The 24,117-nt window shown below is 31.4% G+C and overlaps 5 protein-coding genes and 1 long non-coding RNA gene across 7 annotated transcripts; 3 read left to right on the top strand and 3 right to left on the bottom strand.

Moving 5' to 3' along the window:
• Positions 1 to 106: 106 nt before the first annotated feature.
• On the top strand, positions 107 to 2,830 carry LOC143343788 (uncharacterized). Its single transcript, XM_076769027.1, has 3 exons — positions 107 to 1,851; positions 1,933 to 1,992; positions 2,066 to 2,830. The coding sequence occupies exons 1-3, from the start codon at positions 670 to 672 to the stop codon at positions 2,312 to 2,314; spliced, it is 1,491 nt and encodes a 496-aa protein (XP_076625142.1). The 5' UTR covers positions 107 to 669; the 3' UTR covers positions 2,315 to 2,830.
• Positions 2,831 to 4,718: 1,888 nt separating this feature from the next.
• LOC143343213 (E3 ubiquitin-protein ligase RNF25) lies at positions 4,719 to 9,217 on the bottom strand. 2 transcript variants are annotated; one of them, XM_076767861.1, is made up of 7 exons: positions 9,119 to 9,217; positions 8,312 to 8,623; positions 8,162 to 8,233; positions 7,087 to 7,327; positions 6,804 to 7,022; positions 6,377 to 6,688; positions 4,719 to 6,208 (listed from the first exon to the last, which is right to left on the bottom strand). In XM_076767861.1, the coding sequence occupies exons 2-7, from the start codon at positions 8,335 to 8,337 to the stop codon at positions 6,026 to 6,028; spliced, it is 1,053 nt and encodes a 350-aa protein (XP_076623976.1). In that variant the 5' UTR covers positions 8,338 to 8,623; positions 9,119 to 9,217; the 3' UTR covers positions 4,719 to 6,025. The 2 variants fall into 2 exon arrangements, with proteins under 2 accessions (XP_076623976.1, XP_076623975.1); XM_076767860.1 differs by lacking the exon at positions 9,119 to 9,217 and having other exon boundaries at positions 8,312 to 8,727.
• A 2,314-nt stretch (positions 9,218 to 11,531) lies between these two features.
• LOC143343689 (uncharacterized) lies at positions 11,532 to 13,516 on the top strand. The gene is made up of 3 exons (XM_076768839.1): positions 11,532 to 11,736; positions 11,874 to 12,053; positions 12,604 to 13,516. Exons 1-3 carry the CDS (start codon positions 11,638 to 11,640, stop codon positions 13,066 to 13,068), a joined length of 744 nt encoding a protein of 247 aa, XP_076624954.1. The 5' UTR covers positions 11,532 to 11,637; the 3' UTR covers positions 13,069 to 13,516.
• LOC143343688 (HEAT repeat-containing protein 6) lies at positions 13,426 to 18,334 on the bottom strand. Its single transcript, XM_076768838.1, has 12 exons — positions 18,075 to 18,334; positions 17,705 to 17,953; positions 17,375 to 17,608; positions 16,484 to 17,309; positions 16,139 to 16,416; positions 15,721 to 16,062; positions 15,213 to 15,460; positions 14,871 to 15,090; positions 14,647 to 14,724; positions 14,362 to 14,568; positions 14,177 to 14,293; positions 13,426 to 13,563 (listed from the first exon to the last, which is right to left on the bottom strand). Exons 1-12 carry the CDS (start codon positions 18,243 to 18,245, stop codon positions 13,426 to 13,428), a joined length of 3,108 nt encoding a protein of 1,035 aa, XP_076624953.1. The 5' UTR covers positions 18,246 to 18,334.
• Positions 18,335 to 19,429: 1,095 nt separating this feature from the next.
• Positions 19,430 to 20,531, top strand: LOC143343818 (uncharacterized). Its single transcript, XR_013080012.1, has 3 exons — positions 19,430 to 19,505; positions 19,584 to 19,674; positions 20,455 to 20,531. It is a non-coding gene; the product is annotated as an uncharacterized LOC143343818 (long non-coding RNA).
• A 409-nt stretch (positions 20,532 to 20,940) lies between these two features.
• Positions 20,941 to 23,676, bottom strand: LOC143343817 (ankyrin repeat and MYND domain-containing protein 2). The gene is made up of 4 exons (XM_076769079.1): positions 22,832 to 23,676; positions 22,003 to 22,380; positions 21,237 to 21,929; positions 20,941 to 21,159 (listed from the first exon to the last, which is right to left on the bottom strand). The coding sequence occupies exons 1-3, from the start codon at positions 23,030 to 23,032 to the stop codon at positions 21,285 to 21,287; spliced, it is 1,224 nt and encodes a 407-aa protein (XP_076625194.1). The 5' UTR covers positions 23,033 to 23,676; the 3' UTR covers positions 20,941 to 21,159; positions 21,237 to 21,284.
• Between the last annotated feature and the right edge of the window lie 441 nt (positions 23,677 to 24,117).

The raw sequence follows: 24,117 nt of genomic DNA, 5'->3' as shown, positions 1-24,117 counted from the left end.
GGATTCAGTGTTCAGTTTGACACCATCCCTAGCGAATCCTATTGACCAATTCGTGCACATGCGCATACAAATTTCTCGTTCTCCAAAAACAGTGAAGTGTCGCCTCTGGTTGTTATTCTATCTTTGTCGATAGGTTACCTTTCAGTAATTTATTTTTTCACGACGTGATAGTGATTTTTAGTATGATAAGAAGTAATTGGTGTTATTCTGTGGTTGCGTATTTGTGATATTCGGTCCTATGACATTACCCCGTGATATTTATACGTTCTTTCGAAACTCGTATGAATTCTAAGATCTATACTTACTACAACTTAACGTATGAAAAATTTGTAATTGAATGTGCCTTTAACATGTATACACACTCGTATTCCGTAAAAAATAAAAGATGACAAGTGACTAAAGTCATATATTTCGTATGTGTCCGATATACGTTTATTATATTTGTACTTAATATTTATTAGTAAAAGTAGAAAATGCAGTACACACAGCGAATACGATTTACAAATAATAAAACTGATGACAAGAATTTACTAATACTTTCTAATATTGTATAATCGTAATTTTTTATGGTGTCGTGCAATTTGTTGATAATATGCAGCACGTAATGAAAGAAAATTTTTTGGAAGGTTTATGCTAAGTATACATAATAGTTTTGTATAATTTGGAACAATGGACAACCTATCTGATTCATTCAAAAGAGAAATAGATTCTTTTACATCAACAGATTCCCTGCAATTAAACGATGAGTTTCAAATTTGGCATTTATCAACACCTGACGTTTCCAACATAGAATTGTCAAAACGTGTTGCATTATTAGATTTAGAAAACGAACGACTCAGAGTTGATTTGGAAAATTTACGTATTGAACTTAATGCCAGAATTGCAGCAAATGAAGGTCTTAAAGGAAAGATTACCGAGTTGTACGTAGAAATGCAAATAGTACTGCAGGAAAAACAAAAATTACAGAATACACTAGCAGATACAAATAATCATTTGGAAGCAGCAAAAGCATCTGCGAAATGGTATCAGTCTCAAGTGCACGGCTTACAAGCAAGCAAAAAAACCTTACAAGTAGAGATTGATACTTATCAAGGTATATTACAGCAAAGGCAGCAAACTGTTGTAAATATAAATGCTAAATACAAGCAGTTGAACATGGATTATAATGAACTTTTACAAAAACATCAGAAGGAAAAACATGATTTGGAATGCGAAATACAAAATTTGAGAACACAGAAACAATCGAATAGTATTAGAGAAACAGTTGATAATGTTCCACCATTTAATCCCTTGGACGTATCTACAAAGTTAGAGGTAACAGAGGATGAACTACGCGATACAAAGGCAGAACTAAAAACATTAGAGAAGCGTCTGTTGGGTAATGAACTTTCTAAAATGTTGATGGAAAATGCTTTAACTAAACAATCCATGTTGATCACAACTATGGAAGAAAATATGCAGAAATGTGAAATTGAGAAAAATCAAACTACCGACACACTACGTAAGACACAACTTGATATTCAAAAATTAAAATCTGAAAATGAAACGTTGCAGACTTCTCTGTTTTCTTCCAAACAGGAACAAAGTCAGATAGAAGATGCAACTTTTCAGTTACGATCGCAATTAACAAAAATGATTGCGCAGTATAAGCTCCTAAAATCAAAAAATGTAGAAATCGAAAAGAAATTGAACTCTATGCAAGATACAATAAGCGAAAATAAGCGTTCAAAAACGTTATCTCATGAAGCTAATAGCGCGCTTATTAAAAAACTTCAACTAGAAAAATGTAAAGTTAAAAGTTTAGAAAATAAATTGTGTAGCATACAAGCGAAGGGAGATTTAGATGATATGGTACAGAATATTATTTTATACTTTTGTTTAAATCTAAGAACTACAAATATAATGAATAATTATTGTATAATTTTTTTCCAGAAAAATAAGACAGATATTTCTTTACGCGAGTGTCTAAAGCAGGTTTTAATGAGAAATAAAGTAATGTTCGCAACTATTTCATACATTATTACCGTTAAACGTTAGATAATACTAAAGCTAATTTTTTCTGCAGGATTTAAAAATTCAATTGAAGGCACTGACAAAGACTTCGAATGAAAGTATTGATGAGGGTTACGGTGATAATAGTTTCAATACTTCCATTTCTATAGACATTCCGTCGCCGACTTCCATTAATCCAGTATTATTGAACACAGCTACTAGTGTTTTGTTGAGAAGTAAAGACTTTTACAAACCAATGCAAATAGAACTTGATCATCTACAGTTAAAACTTAATAAACTGAGGGAACATTGCATTGTATAGTATTATTTTTCTGCGATCATAAATCGGGCTGTGCCTGATACTCCGGCGCGCAACGACCTTTAAGGCTTAAATTTCCTTATCGAGTAATAGTTATTTTTAAAGATATGTAGTATTATTTCAAATTGTATACTAAAGGATAATATAATATTAAATACGTAAAAAAATGGTGAATGGACAAAGTAAATATAATGGGTTTGTTACATATATATTTAATATACGTATAAACTTGAGTCAGTTCCATTATTTTAATTATTTATTAATTCAGTAATAAAGAAAAGAGTCGTTATGAGTTGATGAAGTTGTAAACGTGTTGGTTTACATGTTATTATTGTTACAAATGTGAAAAGAATAAATCCAAAAGAACGAATGTTTTATTAAAGTTAGAATTAATGGCGCATTGTAAATGGGTAGGATAAAAAGTAATGTATTATTTTGTTAATTGTTGCACAATATTATTACTTGTACACGAACAAATGTTCAAGAAAACTAAATTATTTAAACAAAATTAAAGTTGTACCTATTTATTAAATATTGTTATTATTGCCTCATACACAACTGTTCAATAAATTAACGGATCATAATGTTTTTCCGGTTTTCAATTTTTAAAATCTTTGCACAATTTTGTGTTTTAATTATATAACATTTTCTACGCTCTTTTTGTATATCTTCTATTTGAAATGGAGCTATAAGTAAAAGTCAAGGGTTACAATATCTTGTAATTTTGGTGGTCAAGGTATTTTATCGCTACGACCGATTAAACACGAATATTTTTAATTTAATCGGAAATTGAATGACGCGCAATTTACTTTTATAATATTTTAAAACAGCGTAATACATTTTTCCATGTTTCGATCAGATTTATCGTCTAATTAAGCAAAATCTTTTCATAAAAAAAATTTCCAGGCTTGTGATTATTGAACAGCAAACAGCATTCGAAATCAAGAATGGATAATAAACGTGTTTTCAACTTGTTCAAATTTTATAAAACAAGAGCAACATTTTATTTTAACTCAAATAAATTTTACATAGTAAACAATAGATGCTACAAATTATAAAACTTATTTCAATTGAGGCAAATAATTGCGTTTTAAAGCTAAAAGGAATATTCTGATGGTAAAAAATCATAGTAATATAAGGATTATAAAGTAAAAGTAACACAATAAATACATTACAAATTACAAACTATAATTAGTAACAAAGTAAATATAAATATCTCATTCTTTTGAATTACTTGATTATAAAATCAAGAATTTTTCAAAATGTGAGAAAAAGATATTATTTAAATTAGTAAGTTGCTACATTAATTTGTTTATTACATATTTCGCATTAATAATCTCAAGGACACGGTAGAGACTGCTATTATAAGTAATACCATCTTGAATTACATTACAATTTTATCCATGGAAAACTTCGTTCGTCTATTGCAGACTGTCCTGCATTTACAAAACATTAGCATAATTTAAAACACTTTTTGTTATTAATATCAATATGGAAAAGTTTCTATGTTTGTAAATCTGCAATGAGCTTTCAGTATTCAACTTTCGGCATACGAATTATTTATGTATATACATATTTACAAAATAAGTATAGTAAAAATTGAACCGAGTTTTTTTTGTTTGAAAATATCACAGACGAATATCATATTAAATGAGTGGATATATTCAGTTGAATAAACCTTGAAATATGCACGTAAAAATTAACATGAAATTAAAATAACAAGTTGAAAATAGAACAATTATTCCTTTAAACTATTCTTAAAAATAATACACATGATCTTGAAATCGTGAAAATAAATAACTGGAAAATATTGTTTTCTTATTTCTATGTCTACTTCTTTGAACATTCGTGTTTTTTTCATGTATCCATACGGAATGTAGATTAGTTAAATATTCTCATTTTTAAATGACCCACCCTTATATGTACGTATTTAAGACTTAAAAAAATAATATATTTGCGTGTGTAAAATAAAATTTTACAATTACACCAAATATTTGTGTGATGAAGCAAAGAAAAATACGTTGATAAAAATGAATAATTTACTTTCAAGTACATAAAAAATAAATAAATATGTAATAAATATTTACATTGGTGTACTATAATTATAAATTTAATAATAGTTTTCAGTAAATTTTATTAGGATAGTCTTATTTTATCAGAAGTTATAAATAAATTGCACAAACTAATAAAATCCTGTATTTTTAAAATAAAGGCATTTAATATTAATCTATAATAAAGAATAAAATAATATCCTTAATTTAAATCCATTATTTGCAAAATATATATAAAATCACATAATCATTATTAACTATTTATTTCTTCTTCGTTTTAAAGAGTAGAAATTAATCGATTTTATCAATTTATACAGTTTTACAAACTCTAAAACTTTTATTATAAAAGTACTTTCTATTTTAGTTTTTGCTGATCACAATAATCTTAATAATATGTAAATTATAACATAACAAAGCTGCATTTATAAAAAGCATTCATACTGGAATAAATTGATTGTATTTTTTTAACATTGAACTATCGATAGTACCTTCATTTGTATACGACAAAGAAATACTTAAAATAAAACTCGTTATTTTGCTAAATATGTAACTACAAAACGAAGAAAAAACAAGTTCCAACTATACAGAAGAATGAAAAAATTCGATAACATATAGAAGCTTTCGGAAAGCAGATATTATACAGAGTGATTCGTTTATGATAATGTTTAAAACCGGGAACTAGGTAGTTATTCGTGAAAAAATAAGTAGAAAGTACATACACAGTAAATTTTTTCAAATGGAGCTTGTGCAATTTCGACTTATTCTTTTATGAATGATCACCCACTTCCTGATTATATAATCAATAACAGACCACTTTGTATGTGTATGTATACAAAATAACGCATCACATTAGGAAAACAATATATTATGGCTCTTCGATTACTTTTTGAACGGTTTTTTAGAAGTAGTGGTTGAGTCATGCATTAAACCAAGATTCCCAACTCTTGAAAGGTATATTTCGTATGTTAAACTTGAGATATAATAGCATTACATATTTTTTTTTTAAAGATTTACATTGCCAGTGAATGTACGCGTTCAATTTTCGATCCCTTTAAAAGGAATAAGTTAATATCTGTTTAAACACTGATCCATGTCTGCTCTGTTATAAGCCACGATTTATAATATCGTTGACAATTGATATTTGTGATAGCGCGAAAATGAGTATTACAAATTAAAAAGCACAGTTAAAAATGATCGTAAAAACCACGTAATATAAATGATACGAATTATTATTTTCTTTTGATGTTCTTATACCATTAAATTCTAAACCACCGGTATAAAATATGTTTAGTGTAATATTTGATTGCGCACTTTCTTTTCTTTCTTTTTCGTTTATAATTCACTACATTAAGTATAGCTCTGTATACATATCTATATTAAAAGAAATTAATGAACTTTGTACGATTGTAGATCGTTTGAAAGAGCACCATGGCTTCAGTCTACACAGATAGATCTGGAACGTTTTAACACGCCTCATTTTATACACCGTTACAACGGGAATGTTGCTGAACGATAATACCTATAACTTTATCACATAAAAGTGATTTGAAATTGAACAGTTATTATATAATACATTCATAATTATGCTACTCATGTTAATCATGTTGTGTACACTTAGTGAAATTATAGACCAGACAGTAAACAGTTTATCTTGAACCCATTGTCATCTGGGAGTAGATTCCGTCTGCCTAACTCTGTCAAGCTGGCGACGGTAATGAGCTCGTCCACGGCCTCTATTGCGATGTCCGCGATTATTATGTCCATGATAAGTATTATGTAATTGACGTGATTGATAATGAGTATGATTTTGTGCTTGGTGCGATGGCTGCTTTGTCTGTGGCAATTGCTAAAGAAAAATACTTTGTTATTAAAGTATTTTACAAACACATATAGTAAATGTATTTTTCAACAAGATAAATCTTTAAAAATTTATTCTTCGATAAAAAAATATATAAAAATTCGTGATGTTTATTATTTCCTGTTCATAGTATTATCAAAAAATATGTAAACATACCATTTGGTTAACTGGTTGTACGGTTTGATTTGAATACGCATTCAAACTAGTTCCTGGTGGATTGAGTCCTTCAGTAGTAGCACCCGATTCATCTTCTGTTCTTACCAACATTTTTACACCTTCCGCTTCTAAATCGATTATACCGCCCCTTTGTTGTTGTTTTAAGAACAATGCTGCCATTTGTTTTTGTAATTCTCTCAATTCTGCAGTAACTGAAAAATCTGTTGCAGCTTCCACATCGATTGGAGGAGGTGCAGACCATAAATTATCTACATCACAATTAATTGATTCTCGACATACAGGACATATGGCCTGAAAAAAGTATATTAAAATTAAATAACCAACATTGTTGAGTGTTTTTTAACTTTATGATTCAAGTAAAAATGGTAATACAAATTTAATGGATAGTATACTATGATAATCATACCTGAAACTTATTGGTAGAGTCTTGTTGCCATTGTGGCAATTTTTCTTGCTCTTCTCTATAATATCGTTCTGTAGCTGCAACATGAGCTGCTAAACAGTGTGAATGAAAGTAATGATAACATTCCGTCTTTGTAAATTCATCCCCTTCTCGAAAACCATAGAGACATATGGCACACTGATCCGTAGGAAGATTACTTCTTGTAAGATGTTCTCTTATTAACTGATATAATAATGGATAAAATGTTTAATGTTCTGCAAAATGTTGTTTTTATATCTATACATACCTCAATGAGTTCAAACATAACTGGTTGGCCTACGAAATCTTTACATTTTGCTTCCGCATCCGAATGCATCAATCTCACTGTTTCTTCGTCTAATCCTCTAGGATTTCTAAGATTAATAATAGGTGATATATCAGGATATCCCATAGGTAATTGAACAATTAGTGTTACACAAACATATTGTGATTGAGAATCTTCACCAGTCGAAGGAAATAACACAGTTTCAATACATTCTGGCTCACCCCTAAAAAACAATAGTTTTGATTACATATACAAAGAAGGAAATTACAAATTACTAATATTTCTTATATTATTCAACCAAATCTAACGAACGTTACATTCCTTTATTACAGTTAAATATCAATTAATATAAATGCTGAGAATCTAGTTATCAGATGCTTAAAAGATTATTAAAAAAGGAATTTTATACAACTACAAGTATCATCATTATTAAAAAAAAAAAGAATACATTATTAAATAAGTATCTATTTGTCAACTTTGATATAGAAATATATATTAAATTTTTGCATATATTTGACTATATCACTTATTTAATAAATAATAATGTATACTATTACGATTTTCAAATAAAAATATATGTTTATACAAAATTAAATTAAAGTTTTGCATTATCAAAGTAAATTAAAAATATTATTTTAAAAAGCATGTATTTTTGGGCATGGTATGATAATGATTTATTGTGTAATTTTAAGAATAGAAAATTATAATATTATTTATATTCATCATATATTATGAAAATAATTTGTTTTTTTTACATCTAGAATACAAAAATTTCAACAAGTATTTAGTAGTACTTGTATAACAAATGATTAACTATCAAATAACGAATTGTTTTCGTGTTTTATAAATATTAATATATATTTAATAAACAAAGACAATTGAGAAATTTTTTTTCTATGACAAATAAAATAAAAAAAATTTCTGTTTTAAATGGAATTTTATGCAACACTATTACTAAGGCTAGCGAGAATTCAACATTTTCAAATAACAATTAGATTAAATTTTTCATCAAACTAGTTCGGTGATTCGGTCACAAGTGTTAAATTTTTCGACTTACCTGTCATTTTCCTTAATATTCAACTCGTCGTCGAGTAGTATCGCCCGTAATGCTTCAATTTCATCAGTTACTCTGTGAAAAATTCTCGTAAATATTTAGACAATTGAATGTCTATGAAACACACTGACAGTAAGAGTTTGTAGAAATTACCTTTCATCTATTATCGTATCTGACATTGTTTCTGAAATAAACGCAGCGTGATATTTCTACTGAAAATCACTTTGAATTTGACAGCAGAGTTTTTTCAGTCTTCGACGATTACGAGATTCTCGATAAGCGTCAATGTGCGTCAATATTGAAAGCCTTCTGCTACTATTACTGCTACCAACAGGATCGCTTTGAAATTATTAGTAACATGTCATTGTTACTGTCACTAAGAAAAATTTCACTAAAGGGTCCGTTTCATTTTGTCCGCCTCTTTTATCAGAAAAATGATTGCTATACAACTGTCGTCAGTTCCTCCTGAAACGAATATTTTGTCGACCTACCAATACTACACATAATACATTTATGCATAGTGTACACGAATATACGAAAATCAATGTCAAAATTATTTAGTAATTTTCACCGTTTTCATATGTACTTTTTTCGTTAGCAGTTTTATTTGTATCGTAATTTCTTAAAACATTGTAATTAACATTCATTTGAATAAACACCATGGGTAAAATGTAATATATGTATGTGGTTTGGACTGTTAAAGATGTATGTGTGTAGATAGAATACAAAAGTAATTATATAAAATAGAAAAATATTATAGATTTAATATATAAAGCAAAATTAAAGTTAATATGGTGAACAAAATTCTATACGTTGAAAAACTTGACATGTACATATATATATGTCTTGATTGATAAAAAGAGTTATATTAATTAAAACTATCTCGGAGAATAATTAATCGAGGATGTACACGTTTTTAAAATAGTATTTTAATAATTAATTGTTTGCAATTGCATATACCATTTATGGTAATAACCATACGTTGCGCTACCTAGTGGATCAGAGAAGAAAAAGTAGAATGCTTTCTCTTAAGTTCGCTAGATGGAACTCTAGAATAAATTCCATGATGTATCGATTCTTATAACTGAATCAACGTTACCAAACCGGGTAAGATGCTAAACCAAAGATACCAGACGGAGCCCCGAGTGCACCGGGGACACCACATTTCACTTTCTCACACTATGTCAGATCACGCGTACGTGAATTCGTAAAGTTTCGGAGAGTCGACAAAGGCAAACTGATACATGCTCTCTTTCTCGATTCTCCGAAGCTTCCCGAAGTAATTTCGGACTGTCTCGTGGGAGTCGAGAGAGAAAGGCTCACATTTGCCTTCTCATTCTTAAAAACAACTGAAATCCGATCTTACGTCATAGCATACGATTTCGAATCTTGACTGCCCAGGCATTTTTACTTTCATGTAAATAATTTGCATGTAATCATCGAAGTGAATAATGTTAACAAATTCAAGAATCTTATCATCTGCTACTATAAATCGACAAACGTGTGAGTTATATTTAATTTGTACATTAACAAGCTTCGTGAGACATCGGCTTTTCCCCCACCCCGCCACTTAATTCGCGAGCGTTACCGGGCACAGCCGACGGGCCATCATTCGTACTTTGAAAATTAACCTGGCAAGACGTGTCAACACGTACCGGCGTCTCGCGACCGAGGTGCGTAATACTAACCTATTCATATTTCGTCATTATTACTACTCGCGTTTTAATTACGACCTCTTGCAATACGGTTTCGATTTGATCATTACTTAATTATAATAATCGTTTATGTTCTTTAATGGATCTTTATTTCGTTTCTGTTACAGTCTCTTATTGGAATTTGAAATCAAGAAATTCCAAGACGTGTCGGCATATCGCGACCAACGAAGTACGTATTCCTAACCTTTTGATATTTCCTCATTATTATAAATTATTGTTTAATTATGGTTTAATTTGTATTTTATTTCTGTTACAGTCTCTGATTGAAATTCGACGCCATGGAAGCTTTTATTGGCGCGTAAACGACACCATAACAGATGGCAGGCAACTCGACAAAGTTTGGAGGGAATATTGGTAACGTTTAAACAATTATAACAAAAATTAACAGGCATATTAATATTTATATATTTTTATTTCTTTATTACATCATTTGGTGCAAGCATGATCATAATTATTAAGATAAAATATGAAAATCGTTAACAAACTTTTTATCCACTTCGATATATCGAAGTATACAAAAATGGTGTCGGTAGATATCAACGATAAATTGGAATAATTTATATTTAACTGTATTCTGATCGCGATTGAATATTTCCGAGTGATATTTATTTAATTAATTATATATATTTCTTTCTTTATGAATTGTTGTAATTGCAATTACCATATACATACATATATAATATACGTATATTTCGATACAAGTTTCAGTAAACGTAGAAACTGCGAAGTTAGAATATGCTATTCAAGCATAAATAAGTAACGAACTTTAGTGAATCACAGAAAGGTGGTGGTCTCTTCCATCAGGAAGGAAATATAAAAAACTGTTATTTAATTATGACGTGGCGTAACATTGAATCGTTAAACTAATGAAATGAAGAAACTCGAAATTCTCGAACGATTTTAACAATATCGGATTTGCCTTCCTCCATCAATTCATTGAGAAAGCTGTCGCATTCCGAACCAACGTATACTCTATTAAGCTCGATTTGATTTCTGTGACTCGAAAAATCTACTATCAATTATTGTATCTACTTGCTTCAACAACTCTAAAAGGTTTTGCAACATGCTTTGCAAAAGTAACGTTGCAGATTCTTGAAGCAAATAGATCCTAGTTTCTTGGCTTTGAAAGAATGTTTTAAAAACGAAAAAGCGAAGAGCATATTTTAAGAAGTAAAAATATGCTTTTATTTTTGGATTTTATAGTAAGATAAGGAGACGTTCCACAGACTTTGTCTTATTGCTTAAGACCAATTCTTGATAATTTACTAATTACTCTTTTCCTGAGATTAATTTATGAACTTTCAAAGTTTAATACTATAGTGTAGACTCTTAACAACATTCTAACATATTTTTTACAACTATTCCGTCCGTAATTAAATAGTTATTAATATCGGAAAACGACACATTTTTTTCGAATTTTTTAACTTAACGACGCGTGGCCGTTAGCGAGAGAGAAAGGCTAACATTTGTCTTCTCTCTCGACTCCTACGAGACGGTCCGAAATTACTTCGGGCAGCTTCGGAGAATCGAGAAAGAGGGCGAGTGTCAGTTTGCCTTTGTCGACTCTCCGAAACTTTACGAGCTCATATACGCGTAATCTGGCATAGTGTAAGAAAGTGGAATGAGGTGTCCCCGGTGCACCTGCCTCAGTACCCGGTTTGATAACACTGAGCTGTGTGTGTTTCACGTTTGTTTATGCCTAACCTCTTAGTGTAACAATGTTATAAGTACGTAAAACTGTTGTAATAACAATTAGTAATTAAAATGCCAGAGAATAAAGAGAAAGAGGAAGAAAGGCCTGTTGTTGCAAAAAGTGCAATCGATTTACAGCGATTAAAGCTTCAAAAGTTAATGAAAAATCCAGTATGTATAATATGTTTAAAATGTTCTTTCGTTTATACATCTTTAATTAGAATTTAATAAACTTATGCAATAATCTTATTCTTTTTTTGTACGTTTTTGTAAGAGCACGATATAAAATTCGATTCTCGTTGTAATAGGAAAAGCCTGTTATTTTACCAGAACGACCTAAAAGTAAGAACACACCAACAGTGCCAGAATTTGTTCGAAATGTAATGGGCAGTAGTGCAGGTGCAGGTAGTGGAGAGTTTCATGTGTACAGACATTTACGACGTAAAGAATATGCACGACAGAAGTTTATTCAAGAAAAGGGTCGTAAGGTAACGTTAACTCTGAGTTTCAGTTCATTGTATAAGGATGTCAATGTTTTAGTCTATGAAATTGAAATCCTACCTTAAGATTGTCCCGTGTAATAATGAAACGTTCGTATAATGGAATGTTTACCTCTAATCGACATTTTGACGCATAATGCTATATTAAAATACTATAAATAAGTCCTAGTGCTTGTAAACTTTTGACTAATGTTAATACCAACAGGAATACTATGAAATAATTATACCATTAACCCTTGCAGTACCAATGATTGGACGTTCATGATTGGGTCCAAACCCATAACCTTATGTACACAAACATTTTGAACTAAAATTTGTTTATTATTATTATTATTTATCGTAGTCTCCAGCTCTGGATCTGAAAAGTTTCAGGCATGGTACAGCGAGGGTTAAAATATAGAATATTTTTAGTTTTCGCGCAATAATTTGAACAACTTAAGAGCAATCAATGTAAATGAAAAGGCATGAAGAAGTTTTGAATATTCTCGGTAAAATAAAAAATTATATAAGTGTTTTATATTTATGGGGGTTTTATTAGGAACTTTTAGATGCGGAGTATCATAAAAAGCTAGAAGAGAATAAAAAAACAGCCGAGGAAATAACGGCAAAAAAAAGAGCAAAAAGATTAAAAAAGAAGCAAAAATGGAAACAAAGGAAACGAACAAAATTAATAAATGTAGATCAAAGTAACAAAAACGAAGACAGCGATTCAGAAGAACAAAGTTCAAGTGAACCAGAGTCGGATAACAAAAATGATAATGAATACAAAGTTATGTCTAATGATGAAACTGAAGATAGTGCAGTTGAAAACAATAGAAATGTACAATATCCATCATCATCTATAAATAAAAGTATAGATAAGAACAATATAAATCAAAATGATGAATTACGTTTGCAAAACGAGTGTAACATGAAAAATGACTTCGAAATTGTTCATGATAGTGAAGTATCTAATACGGAAAGTGAAAAATCGAGTCATATTGACCATAAAGACACAAGTTGAAATAAAAATACAGAATGTATAAGTACAATTGTCGAAAACTGTTGAAAACTGCTGTGACTATAACTTTTATATTCATATCCAATCATGATTCTTACTACCAGAATGATCAAAATACGTATTTTTTACAAACATGATCAAAGGAATTGTTAAATTTTCTTTAAATACCTATATATGTACAAATATTTGACATAAATTAGAAATTTAAGTGCTTATTAAATGATTTAAATATGTAATAATTGGTAGTGTATATATTAGTAAATAATTTTACATTTTATTCATATTTATGTATAATTAATACGCAATCTTTAATAGTTTTGTGTATCATAATATTGGGGTAATAAGATCGAAACTACCGTGTCATTTTGTTCGTTCAAAAATGCTTGCCAAAGTTTGGGCAATCTTTCGTTCTTCCAATAAAGGAGCACTTTTCACATATTTTTGCAACTGAGATTTCGCTTTTATTAAATCTCCAATTTTTTCGGGCACGATAATTTCCTAAAATAGATTCATATATATACATGCTCCTAGTAGTTAATTTTCCGATTTTTTAAACTGCTAGTAATAGTAATATTAGGTGTGCAACTTTGCTTTCGTCGTTTTCCCCCGAAATCTCTCGGCTTCAACTTGTACGGCACCCAATTTTCTTGAAATGGCTTGTTGAATCACTCCCAATGATCGTGCCAATTCTTCTTGAGTTTGACACTTCCAATTCTACATCTTCGAAAATCTCTTTTCCACCGATATGCCGGTTCTCAACGTCAAAATCACCGTTCTTGAAGCGTTGAAACCACTCGCGACACGTTCTTTCACTAATAGCGGTCTCCCCATAAGTATTTGAGAACAGTCAGTCGCAGATTTCTTCATAGTGAAGCAGAAAATTAAAACTTCCCGCAAATGACGAAAATTTAGCTCGTAAACTGACATTTTCAATCGAGAATAACTTTATGATGCAGACACAAATCGACCAATGTTTGTACGGGGGTACGTTGACAGATGCCCAAGTTTATCGAATGACATTTATGATCTATTTATTTCGACCATCGCTGAAGCCAGCTATATGAAAACGGCGGAAGCTAAGTTGTACACCTAATACAATAAATCATTATACCTGGAATTGTTTCATGTAATTAGAAATATCATCTACGTGATCTCCAACCTCTGTCCAAAGATTTTGTAAATCTGACACCTCTGTACAAGCAGCCAAATGACTGAGCGTGAGGCACAACTAAAGAAATCATAGCAAGAATTAATATTCGTAATCATAACTGTGCGAACTGTAATAATTTTAATTACTTGTTGAACAAGAGCATCACGATGGGGATACTCGATGTAGCTTGGCACGTACTGAGAGTTTTCAAATGCTAAAATAATGCTTTTCCACAAAGTTGCGGTATATTTACCGTAAGAATTACAAGCGTATAATGCCCACGCTGCGTTAGTGCGAACTTTGAAGTTCGGACTATCGCATATTAAATTACATAATACAGGAAACACTTGATCCTATTAAACCAGCAAATCTGTATTATATGTAATATGAAAAGGAAATAATATACAGTATTCATCTCTTTAATTACGTACCCGCCAAGAAGATGGTAATATATCATCTGGATTGTTACTTAAAACTAATCCTATGGCTCGACAGGCATTCCAGCGCACCTTTAATATTCAATAAAACAAAATTGATTATATTAAAACAATATATTGCAAGATGATAAGAATTATAAAAGTTCTTAACCGTCATGAACTACGCTAAATAGTTTACATCGTTGATTAACATACATATAGATTAAATTTTCACTTACTTTCATATCGTTCCCTAAAGTGGCACAATTTATAAGAGCCTTCAATCCCGATGATGTATCACTTAATATATGCTTGCTCGGGCATAAGTGCAAAATACTTCCAAGAGCTCGAACTATATTGCATTTTACTTTATCACTATCCTTAATTGCTTTGATGCTGACCTGATAAAGCTTTGGTAACAAAACCTCGAGAGGAAGTGGCTCCACTTCCTCATTATCTCTGTAATGAAAGTTGTACAAATATCTTAAGAATTGGTAATGAAAACGAGGAATATGTTAATTATAAAGATATTAAGAATAGGATACAAATTTATTCAAATTATAAATACTTTTATAACTAACTTGTCTTTGGAAAGGCAATCGCATAAATTAGCCAATGCCCAGGTTCCTTTGACGCGAACGCCAAGATTTCTATCATCAGCAGTCAAACAAACTATATCAGCTAGATCCATTAAAAATCCAGTTTCCTCTTTCAGTGGTGGTAAAGTAACCAACATCCCTAACGCTCGTAATCCAGCGGCTCTTACGGCACTTTCTTCATCGTGTACTGCGCCAAACAGTACTGTGATAATTAGAACTGTTTTTTGTCTCTAAAACACTTTCATAAAGTGTATATATTGATATTAGAGGTGTGCGGATCCCGAAACTGAAATCAGGTCCTGAAATAAACCCTAAGTTTTTCAGAATTCAGTTTCAGCTTCGGGTACGAATTACAACTTTTTTGTCTAATACATTATTCGATAAAAGGGTAAATTTTTAGAGCAAAACCTGTAGACTTAGTGATATCGAATATTACATTAGACGAAAAAGCCTTAATTCGTATTATTAAAATTTCTGCATAAATACTTACCGATAGTTGATTTAATACAGTGGGACTAATGCTGCCTAAACAATCGCACGCAGCTTCTCTTAATATTGTTTGTGGATGTTGAAGAAGCAGCGTTATGGGTTCAAATATAACATTCCAAAACACTGAAGCATTATCGTTTTCAGAGTCGGTGTTTATCAGGCAACCAGCCATAATTTCTAGAGTACGGCAAGCATGTAATATTACTTGTGTTTCAGAATCTTGTATAACAGCTGTTAAAGTTGTTGTAACTAGTTCTACGTGTGAAAACACGAGACTTCCGGTAGCGAATGCCATTCTACCGATTAGTTTTAGAGATTGAAGGCGGACAGGTGTGTTCATTGTCTGTGATCAAACAATTAATAATTCGTTATCTAAAACGATTTACGTTTCATCTTACGATATTTAAATATAATTATACCTTATTTGATATGTTCTCCAAACAAACGTGAATCAAGAAACAGATGTTTGTGTCTTTCAATAATTTATTTTCATATTCATCAATTATATTACTTTCGAGGTCTTCGATGTCTACTTCTTCTTCCGTATTGTCGCTATGCGAAGTATTTAAATATGGATGTTCCGATTCTATGTTCAAAGTTGATTGTTTCGCAAGTATATCAAATATTTCAGGCGTCACTGGATCGTGGGAAGCAACAGCCTCAAAAGCTGATAGCGCTGCAACTCGAACTGTCGGATCTATAAAAAAATATAATAAATGTACCCGGTTGATTTTTGTACAAGCGTACATTAATAACGCAAATACCTTTGTGAAATATATATGGCCCGCAATTTTTCATTAATTTTGTAGCTAGTCCTGTTTTCAAACGCGAATACGGCGTACCCTGAATTAGAGCGGCAGCACATTTTAAAGCATGAGTTAAAACTGCTACATTTTTGTCACTATTTAAAACTAAGGACAGCGTGAAATGTAATTCTTTTATCATTAGACACACCGTGCCAAAAAAGGTAATAAAAGACGTATGGTGGGCGTCTTCTGCGTGTATTAAAAAAGACTTAGCATCTATAAGTAGTTCTGTTAATGTGCTCAACATAGTTTGTTTCACTTTTGATACAGGTTCTTTTAAAATACTTCTAGTTAACACTCGTGCGTCGCTTCGTGATCCAGTGGCTACAATTTGTGGCCAAAATCCAAATATTTCACGACTTTGTGAATTTTCAATGATCGCTTGCAACAAATATACTGCCTCCAATCTTACTTTGGAATCCAGATAATCAGAATTATTACTTTCAGTGTCCGAGGTATCAGAATCGCTGGAATGCGCACCAACACCTTTGCATTCAGTTACAATATTATTTTTTACATCTCCAACAGGTTTCTTGACTAGCTGTTTTTTCGATTTTGCTTTATGATTTTTCAAATTTTTACATCTAGGAATAACGTGAATCGTTTCCGGAAGATTCATTGCTGCTGGTCGCAGAAGTTGTGGCTTTGCGTGTGGATATTTCTTAATACCATAAAATAAAAATGCTTGTACCACTCCCAAAATTTCGCCCATTGAATCAGTGGAATGCGGTAATAACTTATTGGCAGTTATAATGTGCAAGATATGTAAGCATGAACTTAAAATCTAAAAATTTAATTCTATACGTGATAGTCTTTAAATTTAGTCTATATTGCAAATTTATTACTTACTTTAGAGCAATAAAGTTTATTGCTGTTTAAGTATAAAAAGGATGAAACAATATTTAATACAATATCTTTTATAATACATATAAATCCTTGTGCTATAGGAGTATCACTATGTTTGTTTATCAAAATTCCTTCTAAACAACCAACCGCTTGATAGTGAACTTCAGACCATTTTGAATCAGATGGAGTTAAATATTTCTTCAGCAATCTTTCGTTTCCAAGTAATAATTGTAAATACTGTAAAGACGTGCTATTTTAAATGAAATGTATTTACAATATTTCAAATTATTATAATGTAATATAAAATGTTATTTTAAAAAGAATGATATTTACATGATTAATATCATCAAAATGCTCATTGATTAAAATAGTTTTCAAGGCACAAAGGATGTCATTGTGTGCAATTAGAGCAGCTGATTCCAAAACTGCTAAAATCCATTGCTGGAAACATTTCAGTGTTTCTCCTTGAAGTTTTACATTATTTTGTATCAAACTAACTAATAGTTTGCAAGTATTCTGAATCAGAACGGTTTGCAAAGGTACAATGACCATACATAGTTGCTTAATTAGTAATTGTAGTTCCTGAAACATTTCAATGAAATAAACAAATCGAAAGCCTTAAATAATTTATTATAGTATATTCTATAAATATTATTACTCAACATTAATTAAAGGAGCTCAAAGTTACTTTAAATTAACTTACATCATTATTTAAAATAGTAACATATCGAAAATCGAGTTTATTAAGCTCGCAAAGGTAATTGTTAATTAACTTTGTGTCATTGCTTTTTATTTGGGTTAATATGAGAAGCTTTTCTGTTATAAAATTAAATTCAGCCGTATTATTTGGGTAATTGGTATACGTTAAAGCCATTTTATCATGGCTCTTGCCCTTCGAATATAATTACAAGGTATTTAAAAAGAAATCAAGTCTACACAACTAAAGACACAGAATAATATTGTTGTTATTCTATGTCAGTGTGTTAAGTGCATAGATGCCAACTCAAACTCATTGTCAGTAACTAGAGATTCGTTACGTTCGTCCCAATCACAATGATTTTTCGTGATTGCTTCCGATTAACCTGTATATTCTATGGATAGAGAGTTTTTTCCGATTAAAATTGTCTCAATTAAATATCTTCAAAACCATTGATGATACTGTTGCGTCCCGATCTGCGGTTTAGGGGGATAAGGAGGTGGGTTGGTGCCCATGGAGCGCTGAACCGCTCTGCTCGGCAAGGCGCGCAAAATAAAACACTTGGAAATTTTCCATAGTAACTCCAAATTTTACTTTATTTTGTAGATTAACAACTTGGCTGTATTTTAGATGTTTGCTGTCCTCTCTCGAGAGTTGATCTGCTCTGCGAGTTCTGACTTTTCCATAAGCAACCCTTGGGGGCCCTTACCAAAGGACAGCGTTGCTCAGCAGAGGGAGGATTGGTCAAGCCAATCCTCAACGTCATCACCTCGATAGGGCGGTTCCTAACATTTTGTACATTTACGCCCACTCTGCTGTCTAGCGTCCAGGTAGGCCACGCAGGGGTGAGCGAGAACGCTATATTTTTAATAACAATTTGGGGAATCCCATCGTCGGCTCCCCAAGACCCCGGTGTTCCGCAGCTGTATGCGGACGCGGGTTTACGATACAGCAATCGCTGCTATTGAAGCGAGGAAGAGCTCCAAAGATTTCAGGTTTCGAGTGGAGTTTAGAGTTTCTCTTAATGACTGTAATGTAGTTTGCTAAATAAAAAGGTCTCGAAATTTTAATCCTCAAAAATAGCGGAGAAGTCACGTCTGTATCGTAAACCCACCAATCCTGAACGCGGCTGTTAAGAAAGTTTACAATACTCGGTTTTCCCGGCTTGATTTGCTCGTATTGAATTCTATACAATAGTAATATGTATTATAATACGCGAATTCGTTTGAATCTCGGACTTGCTAGTGATTAATCCAGTTCTAATAAATTCCCGTCGCGGCGCTGTGTGTACTAAACCACACGATAGCGTAACGGTACTAAAAAATCTCTAGATTCTAATTGTACATTTGTGAACCTAGCTACGATGATTCAAGTATTTCAAGTATCGATAGTGTTGAATTAGGAACGAAATCCGAACACAAACTAAATTATTTCATTGTAAGTTTTTCGTTGTAATAAATTGTTAGATATTTTCATGAAATTAAAATGCGACTTAACGTAAAATTGGTTTGTTAGTTTCAACCATCTTTAGAAAAAGAAGTTGGTTCAACGATAATATCCATATAGCATGCAATATTGCAGACACGTTGCAGTAATCTAGGACGAGGTAAATATACGCAGAAAAGACCATTTAATATATGATTTCTTTTGTATTCAAAAATAATTTTTTATTTATAAAACAACATGAAATGTTACATTATTTATACAAAATACTCGTACGAATAAGTAGGTAAGCAGGAAAGGATATAGAAATAACAATAAAAACGTTAGTTTCACGTACCTTAAAACAACAATTTTATTTGGTAGAAATGGTGGTAGTATCAATATTTGTTGCAATAGTGACAAAAATCTTACCAGTAATTATAGAACAAAAATATATATTTTTGTATAGTTACAAATAAAAATTACATACATTTTAAAAACAATAAATAGAAATAGTACATATTTTACAAGTAAATAAAATAGAATAAATAATATAAATATATTTCTATAATTTACACATAATAAAAAAAAAAACAAAATTCAACTATATGTACGTGAATCTAAATTATTTAAAGAAGCATTTCGCAAATTATTTTGAAAATAGTATCGTTAGATAGATGTTTTTTATTTTTTATATCCGCGACTATTGAAAATTGTTTTTGCATTTGAATTTGGAAAAGAAAGAATTGCTTCTACTAATATTTCTAAATTAGAACGCATTACATTCTAATATTTTCACGATTGATCAATTTCTACACGCGCTAATTCTATTTTTTTTTTTTTTAAATCATTGTAAATCATTGCAAAAATCGATTGCAAATCGAAGGCTAGTTTCGTAAGATTTATATGAATATAGGCATAACAATGTTTGATAAATCTTTGATTTTATTTGGAACTTTATTAGGTATTGTTTTCGCCGTCGATGAAACACGGAAGAAAACTGGCGACGTTGCTCTATGACACCGGAACTGATTTAATGATCGTCAACGATAGCTAATTACGAGTAAGTAAAAAAAGAACGATCGTATTCTCTCGTTAAATGAAACAGAATTTCAAAAATAGAGTTAGGTGATTTCTTTGTTGTCCAAGGCACTGTACATTGCATAGAATTCAGTAGACATTCCGATTTTTCCGCATATAATTTAGATACGAATACGCGATGAATAAATAAAATAAATATTAGTTTTTCTTCCATTTGTTAAAGATTAATATAATTTATTCTAAACTTTTGATTCATCCAAATATTTTTATACGCTAGAATATAATAATACATCTTACGTGAAAGAAAAACGTTTAACAAATTCATTAACACAAATCATTTTCTTGATCGTGATTTTAAGTAAGGGTTTCAAGACTCTAAAGATAATTAAAATTCAAAATGATAAAAACATATTCACAAGTGTATTTTATTTTTATGGCGATGGCGACCACAAGAGTACAATCCTGAGGAAATCACATTTTTAACCGAGTATTTGTGTATAACGAAAATATGTATAATACATAATGGTGATGAATTTTTTCAGATAAAAGGAAGGTAAAAATATATAGTGATACATAAAAAGTCCGTTACTCTCTGTATAATTAAAAACTAAAAGCTCCGAGACGCTTCCTGAAAGTATAGCAGAACATATTTCTTCTTAGTTTCCTAACATAATTAAAATAATTAACAATTAAACTCATACGTACAGCACACCGAAACTGATCGTTTGGAATTGAATTTCGCATTTCTCATTCTTAATTAACAGTTAAATTCTGTAGCTTGGAGCTTATAGTACTGCTTATTTGTTCTTTATCCGCGTCGCTTATTTTTGTGCTCGGCATCGAGATTTGACCTAATCTGGTGCATGCCTTTTTGTGCATGAACCAATGCAGTCTCTGACATTCTCTGTCGCAGTATTGCACAGTTTTACATTTGCTGCATTTTTTATTCGCTTTGTCTTCTCTGCACGTGACGCAAACTTGCGCATTGTCTGAGAATGCTCTCTGTCCATTAATTGCAGCCGACACTACCGATACAGCGGATGGTGGATCGGTGGCTGCAAGAGTTGCTACCATTTGACGAAAAATTGGGCTTTCCCTATACGGAAATTCTCTTACGCATTCCCTTAGGAATACTTCTTGGTATTCTGGAGTACCGTCGCTTTTGCTACATTTTAAAAATTTCCTTATTAGGACCTCTATGGTGTCCGATTTCTTTTCTTCTCCTTCCTCGTTTGCTTTTTCACTTTTCTCTGCCTTCATTGCCTCTTGCCTTTTTTGAAATTTGATTACTTCTGCCACAACGCAACTCAGATAATGATACTTGAACGCCATCACTTCGTTTGTCTCCGCGCCCCTCGTCATTTCCTTGTGACGCATACATTCCAGCACATTGTGTACCTAAAAATAGGAAGAGAAAGAGGCGACGTCGTTTAGGAACTTTTATCGTCGCGCGTGAAATTATTTATTTTACCTTAGTAGCATTTTCCAAAAGACCAGGGCATCTTTGTAAATTCATAACTACACGCACAGGATGTACGTTTACTTGCATTATAAATTTATGGAAAGAATCTGCTAAATGCGGTGGAAGCATTGATTCTGTCTGTAACCCTTGTGGTTTGACATAATAATCTATGTCAGCCTTTGGAATGAAGTTATTGATAGTTGCTACACAATTGTGATTGCCAACAAAGGCAGCCATCTGAGCCGGTGTTCGTCCTACGCTATTTGTTGCTGTTAATCGTGCCCCATAAGACATCAGAAGATAGCAAAGTTCAGCATTTCCACTTAAAGCTGCAAGATGGAGAGCCGTATATGCATTTTCGTGTTGACACGCGTTCACATCTGCTCCCTGCAAGAATTAGACATTCTAAAGAAATGTAATTAACTGTTCCAAATTTTTTAAATACATTATGCGATATAATGCATTTTTAAAATCGCCAATCAAAAATTATTACAAACGTTTTTGAGAAAAATTATTTCCATGTTTCATTAAAGAAATTTTCATTTAAATTGTAAAAAAAAGACATATAGCCATATTTTTGATGATTATCCTTTCCTTTAATACACTAGTTTAAAATATTTTGTAGGTGAGTACAATTTGCCGAATTAACAAATTATTGTTTTCCAATGTTCTCTAACCTTGTGTTAGATACACGAATACGGAAAGTGAAAAATATATGCCCAAGGTATATTTTTGCCAATTTTTTATTGATAATGGAAGTACCACAGCTATTAAAATAGCAAAACATTTTTCAAATACGTTTTAATAATTTAGTTACATTATTAAAGAGTTAACCTACCTGATCAAGAAGCATCTGTACTATTTCTTTGTTTCCTTTGTAACAAGCGTGTTGAAGCGGGCTCATACCATTTTCATCCACGAAATCCATTTTAACTTTATTTGCTGCCAACAGCGTTTTAAGTTCCGATACCTCATTTTTTATGATTTTCTCGAAAATCTTCTTCTGTACATCGGTTAGATTCTCCGTGACAGGCGCCATTTTTCCCACTATCGATCAGCATAACGAGAAGTCGAATGTTATGGAATTGTTGAGAACAGTGTTCTAAAAGCGAGCCTTAAACAAGCCTTAAAGTCTCGAGAGCTTTATACAAACAGTAAGGACGCTATTTATAACACTAATTGAGAGAATGTTAGAAAGGAAGCATCTTTATTGACATCTGATCACAAAAATCTACAGTATTTAAAATATCCGAGTTAAAAGAAATACATACTCTGAAATAAGTAATTCATTAAAATAATGTGACCAGATATCTCGCCTGTACTTATCCCTGTCATAGATTATAGATCACTTATATCGTTCAATGTCTGTTCGAATACTTCACGATTATTCAAAGATAAAACGTACGTGAAAGGGTGACGTTTTATGATTATATTGTTTCATGAGTACATAAAGTACAATGGTGCATCGAAAATTCTGCTTGAAAATATAAAAATCCAGCATTTGTTTTAAGGTTAGAACACAAGTAAAAAGTAGAGATGGCGGGTAACCGACATTCAGAGTTGGGTAAAAATGTAATCTGACATTTGTTACAATACGATTACGTATAATAATATTGTAATTACAGTTTGATTGCTGTTTGCATAACCGTAACTCTTTAAAACGTGTAGTAATTGTCTAATTATCGCCTGATTATGGTGCAATTACTATTTAGATTACATTTTGTTCGACTCTGTCGGACGTCTATACATGCACAAATTTAATCCGAATTAGATCGATTATAATTGAATTATTCGTTATACTCGGGCAGCTTTATACCTGAATTTTGTGACTTGCATTTAATTCGTACTCACAGCATAATATGTAATTTTTTAAATTTTAATATTATTACTTTACTTTAGTATTACATTGTATCTCATTATTTATAACGCTATTAATGTTTCTGCCAGGTATTAATGTATATTTCAAGTTTACATTTCGGCAGTAGTGTTAATAGAATTATGAATAATGCATAGAAGTACGAAATGAAATGTTAAGTAGAATTAAATTTCCCGCTATGCATACCCCTACTCCGTGCCTTCGTTTAATTACAGTTGTGGTTGTGAGCCAGTTCACCTATAATGGCG

This window comes from Colletes latitarsis, chromosome 7 (genome assembly GCF_051014445.1).
Source record: "Colletes latitarsis isolate SP2378_abdomen chromosome 7, iyColLati1, whole genome shotgun sequence".
In the NCBI taxonomy this organism is placed as follows: domain Eukaryota; kingdom Metazoa; phylum Arthropoda; class Insecta; order Hymenoptera; family Colletidae; genus Colletes; species Colletes latitarsis.
The sequence above is the reverse complement of the archived record's forward strand: the minus strand, read 5'-3'. Positions and strand labels throughout refer to the sequence as shown.

Bases quoted from the DNA above. Each gene is read 5' to 3' on its own strand.
- LOC143343213 (XM_076767861.1), bottom strand. From the start codon at position 8,337: ATGTCAGATACGATAATAGATGAAAG. The intron at 8,234-8,311 runs GTAATTTCTACA...AATTTTTCACAG, and splicing joins GATACGATAATAGATGAAAG to AGTAACTGATGAAATTGAAG. The intron at 7,023-7,086 runs GTATGTATAGAT...TTATTATATCAG, and splicing joins TTATGTTTGAACTCATTGAG to TTAATAAGAGAACATCTTAC.
- LOC143343688 (XM_076768838.1), bottom strand. From the start codon at position 18,245: ATGGCTTTAACGTATACCAATTACCCAAATAATACGGCTGAATTTAAT. The intron at 17,954-18,074 runs GTAAGTTAATTT...GAAATGTTTCAG, and splicing joins TTACTATTTTAAATAATGAT to GAACTACAATTACTAATTAA. The intron at 15,461-15,720 runs GTAAGTATTTAT...AAAGTGTTTTAG, and splicing joins CTGTATTAAATCAACTATCG to AGACAAAAAACAGTTCTAAT.
- LOC143343788 (XM_076769027.1), top strand. From the start codon at position 670: ATGGACAACCTATCTGATTCATTCAAAAGAGAAATAGATTCTTTTACA. The intron at 1,852-1,932 runs GTACAGAATATT...ATTTTTTTCCAG, and splicing joins AGGGAGATTTAGATGATATG to AAAAATAAGACAGATATTTC. The intron at 1,993-2,065 runs GTAATGTTCGCA...TTTTTTCTGCAG, and splicing joins AGGTTTTAATGAGAAATAAA to GATTTAAAAATTCAATTGAA.
- LOC143343817 (XM_076769079.1), bottom strand. From the start codon at position 23,032: ATGGCGCCTGTCACGGAGAATCTAACCGATGTACAGAAGAAGATTTTC. The intron at 22,381-22,831 runs GTAGGTTAACTC...TAATTCTTGCAG, and splicing joins TACAGATGCTTCTTGATCAG to GGAGCAGATGTGAACGCGTG. The intron at 21,930-22,002 runs GTAAAATAAATA...TCCTATTTTTAG, and splicing joins TTTTGGAAAATGCTACTAAG to GTACACAATGTGCTGGAATG.
- LOC143343689 (XM_076768839.1), top strand. From the start codon at position 11,638: ATGCCAGAGAATAAAGAGAAAGAGGAAGAAAGGCCTGTTGTTGCAAAA. The intron at 11,737-11,873 runs GTATGTATAATA...TCGTTGTAATAG, and splicing joins AAAAGTTAATGAAAAATCCA to GAAAAGCCTGTTATTTTACC. The intron at 12,054-12,603 runs GTAACGTTAACT...GGGTTTTATTAG, and splicing joins TTCAAGAAAAGGGTCGTAAG to GAACTTTTAGATGCGGAGTA.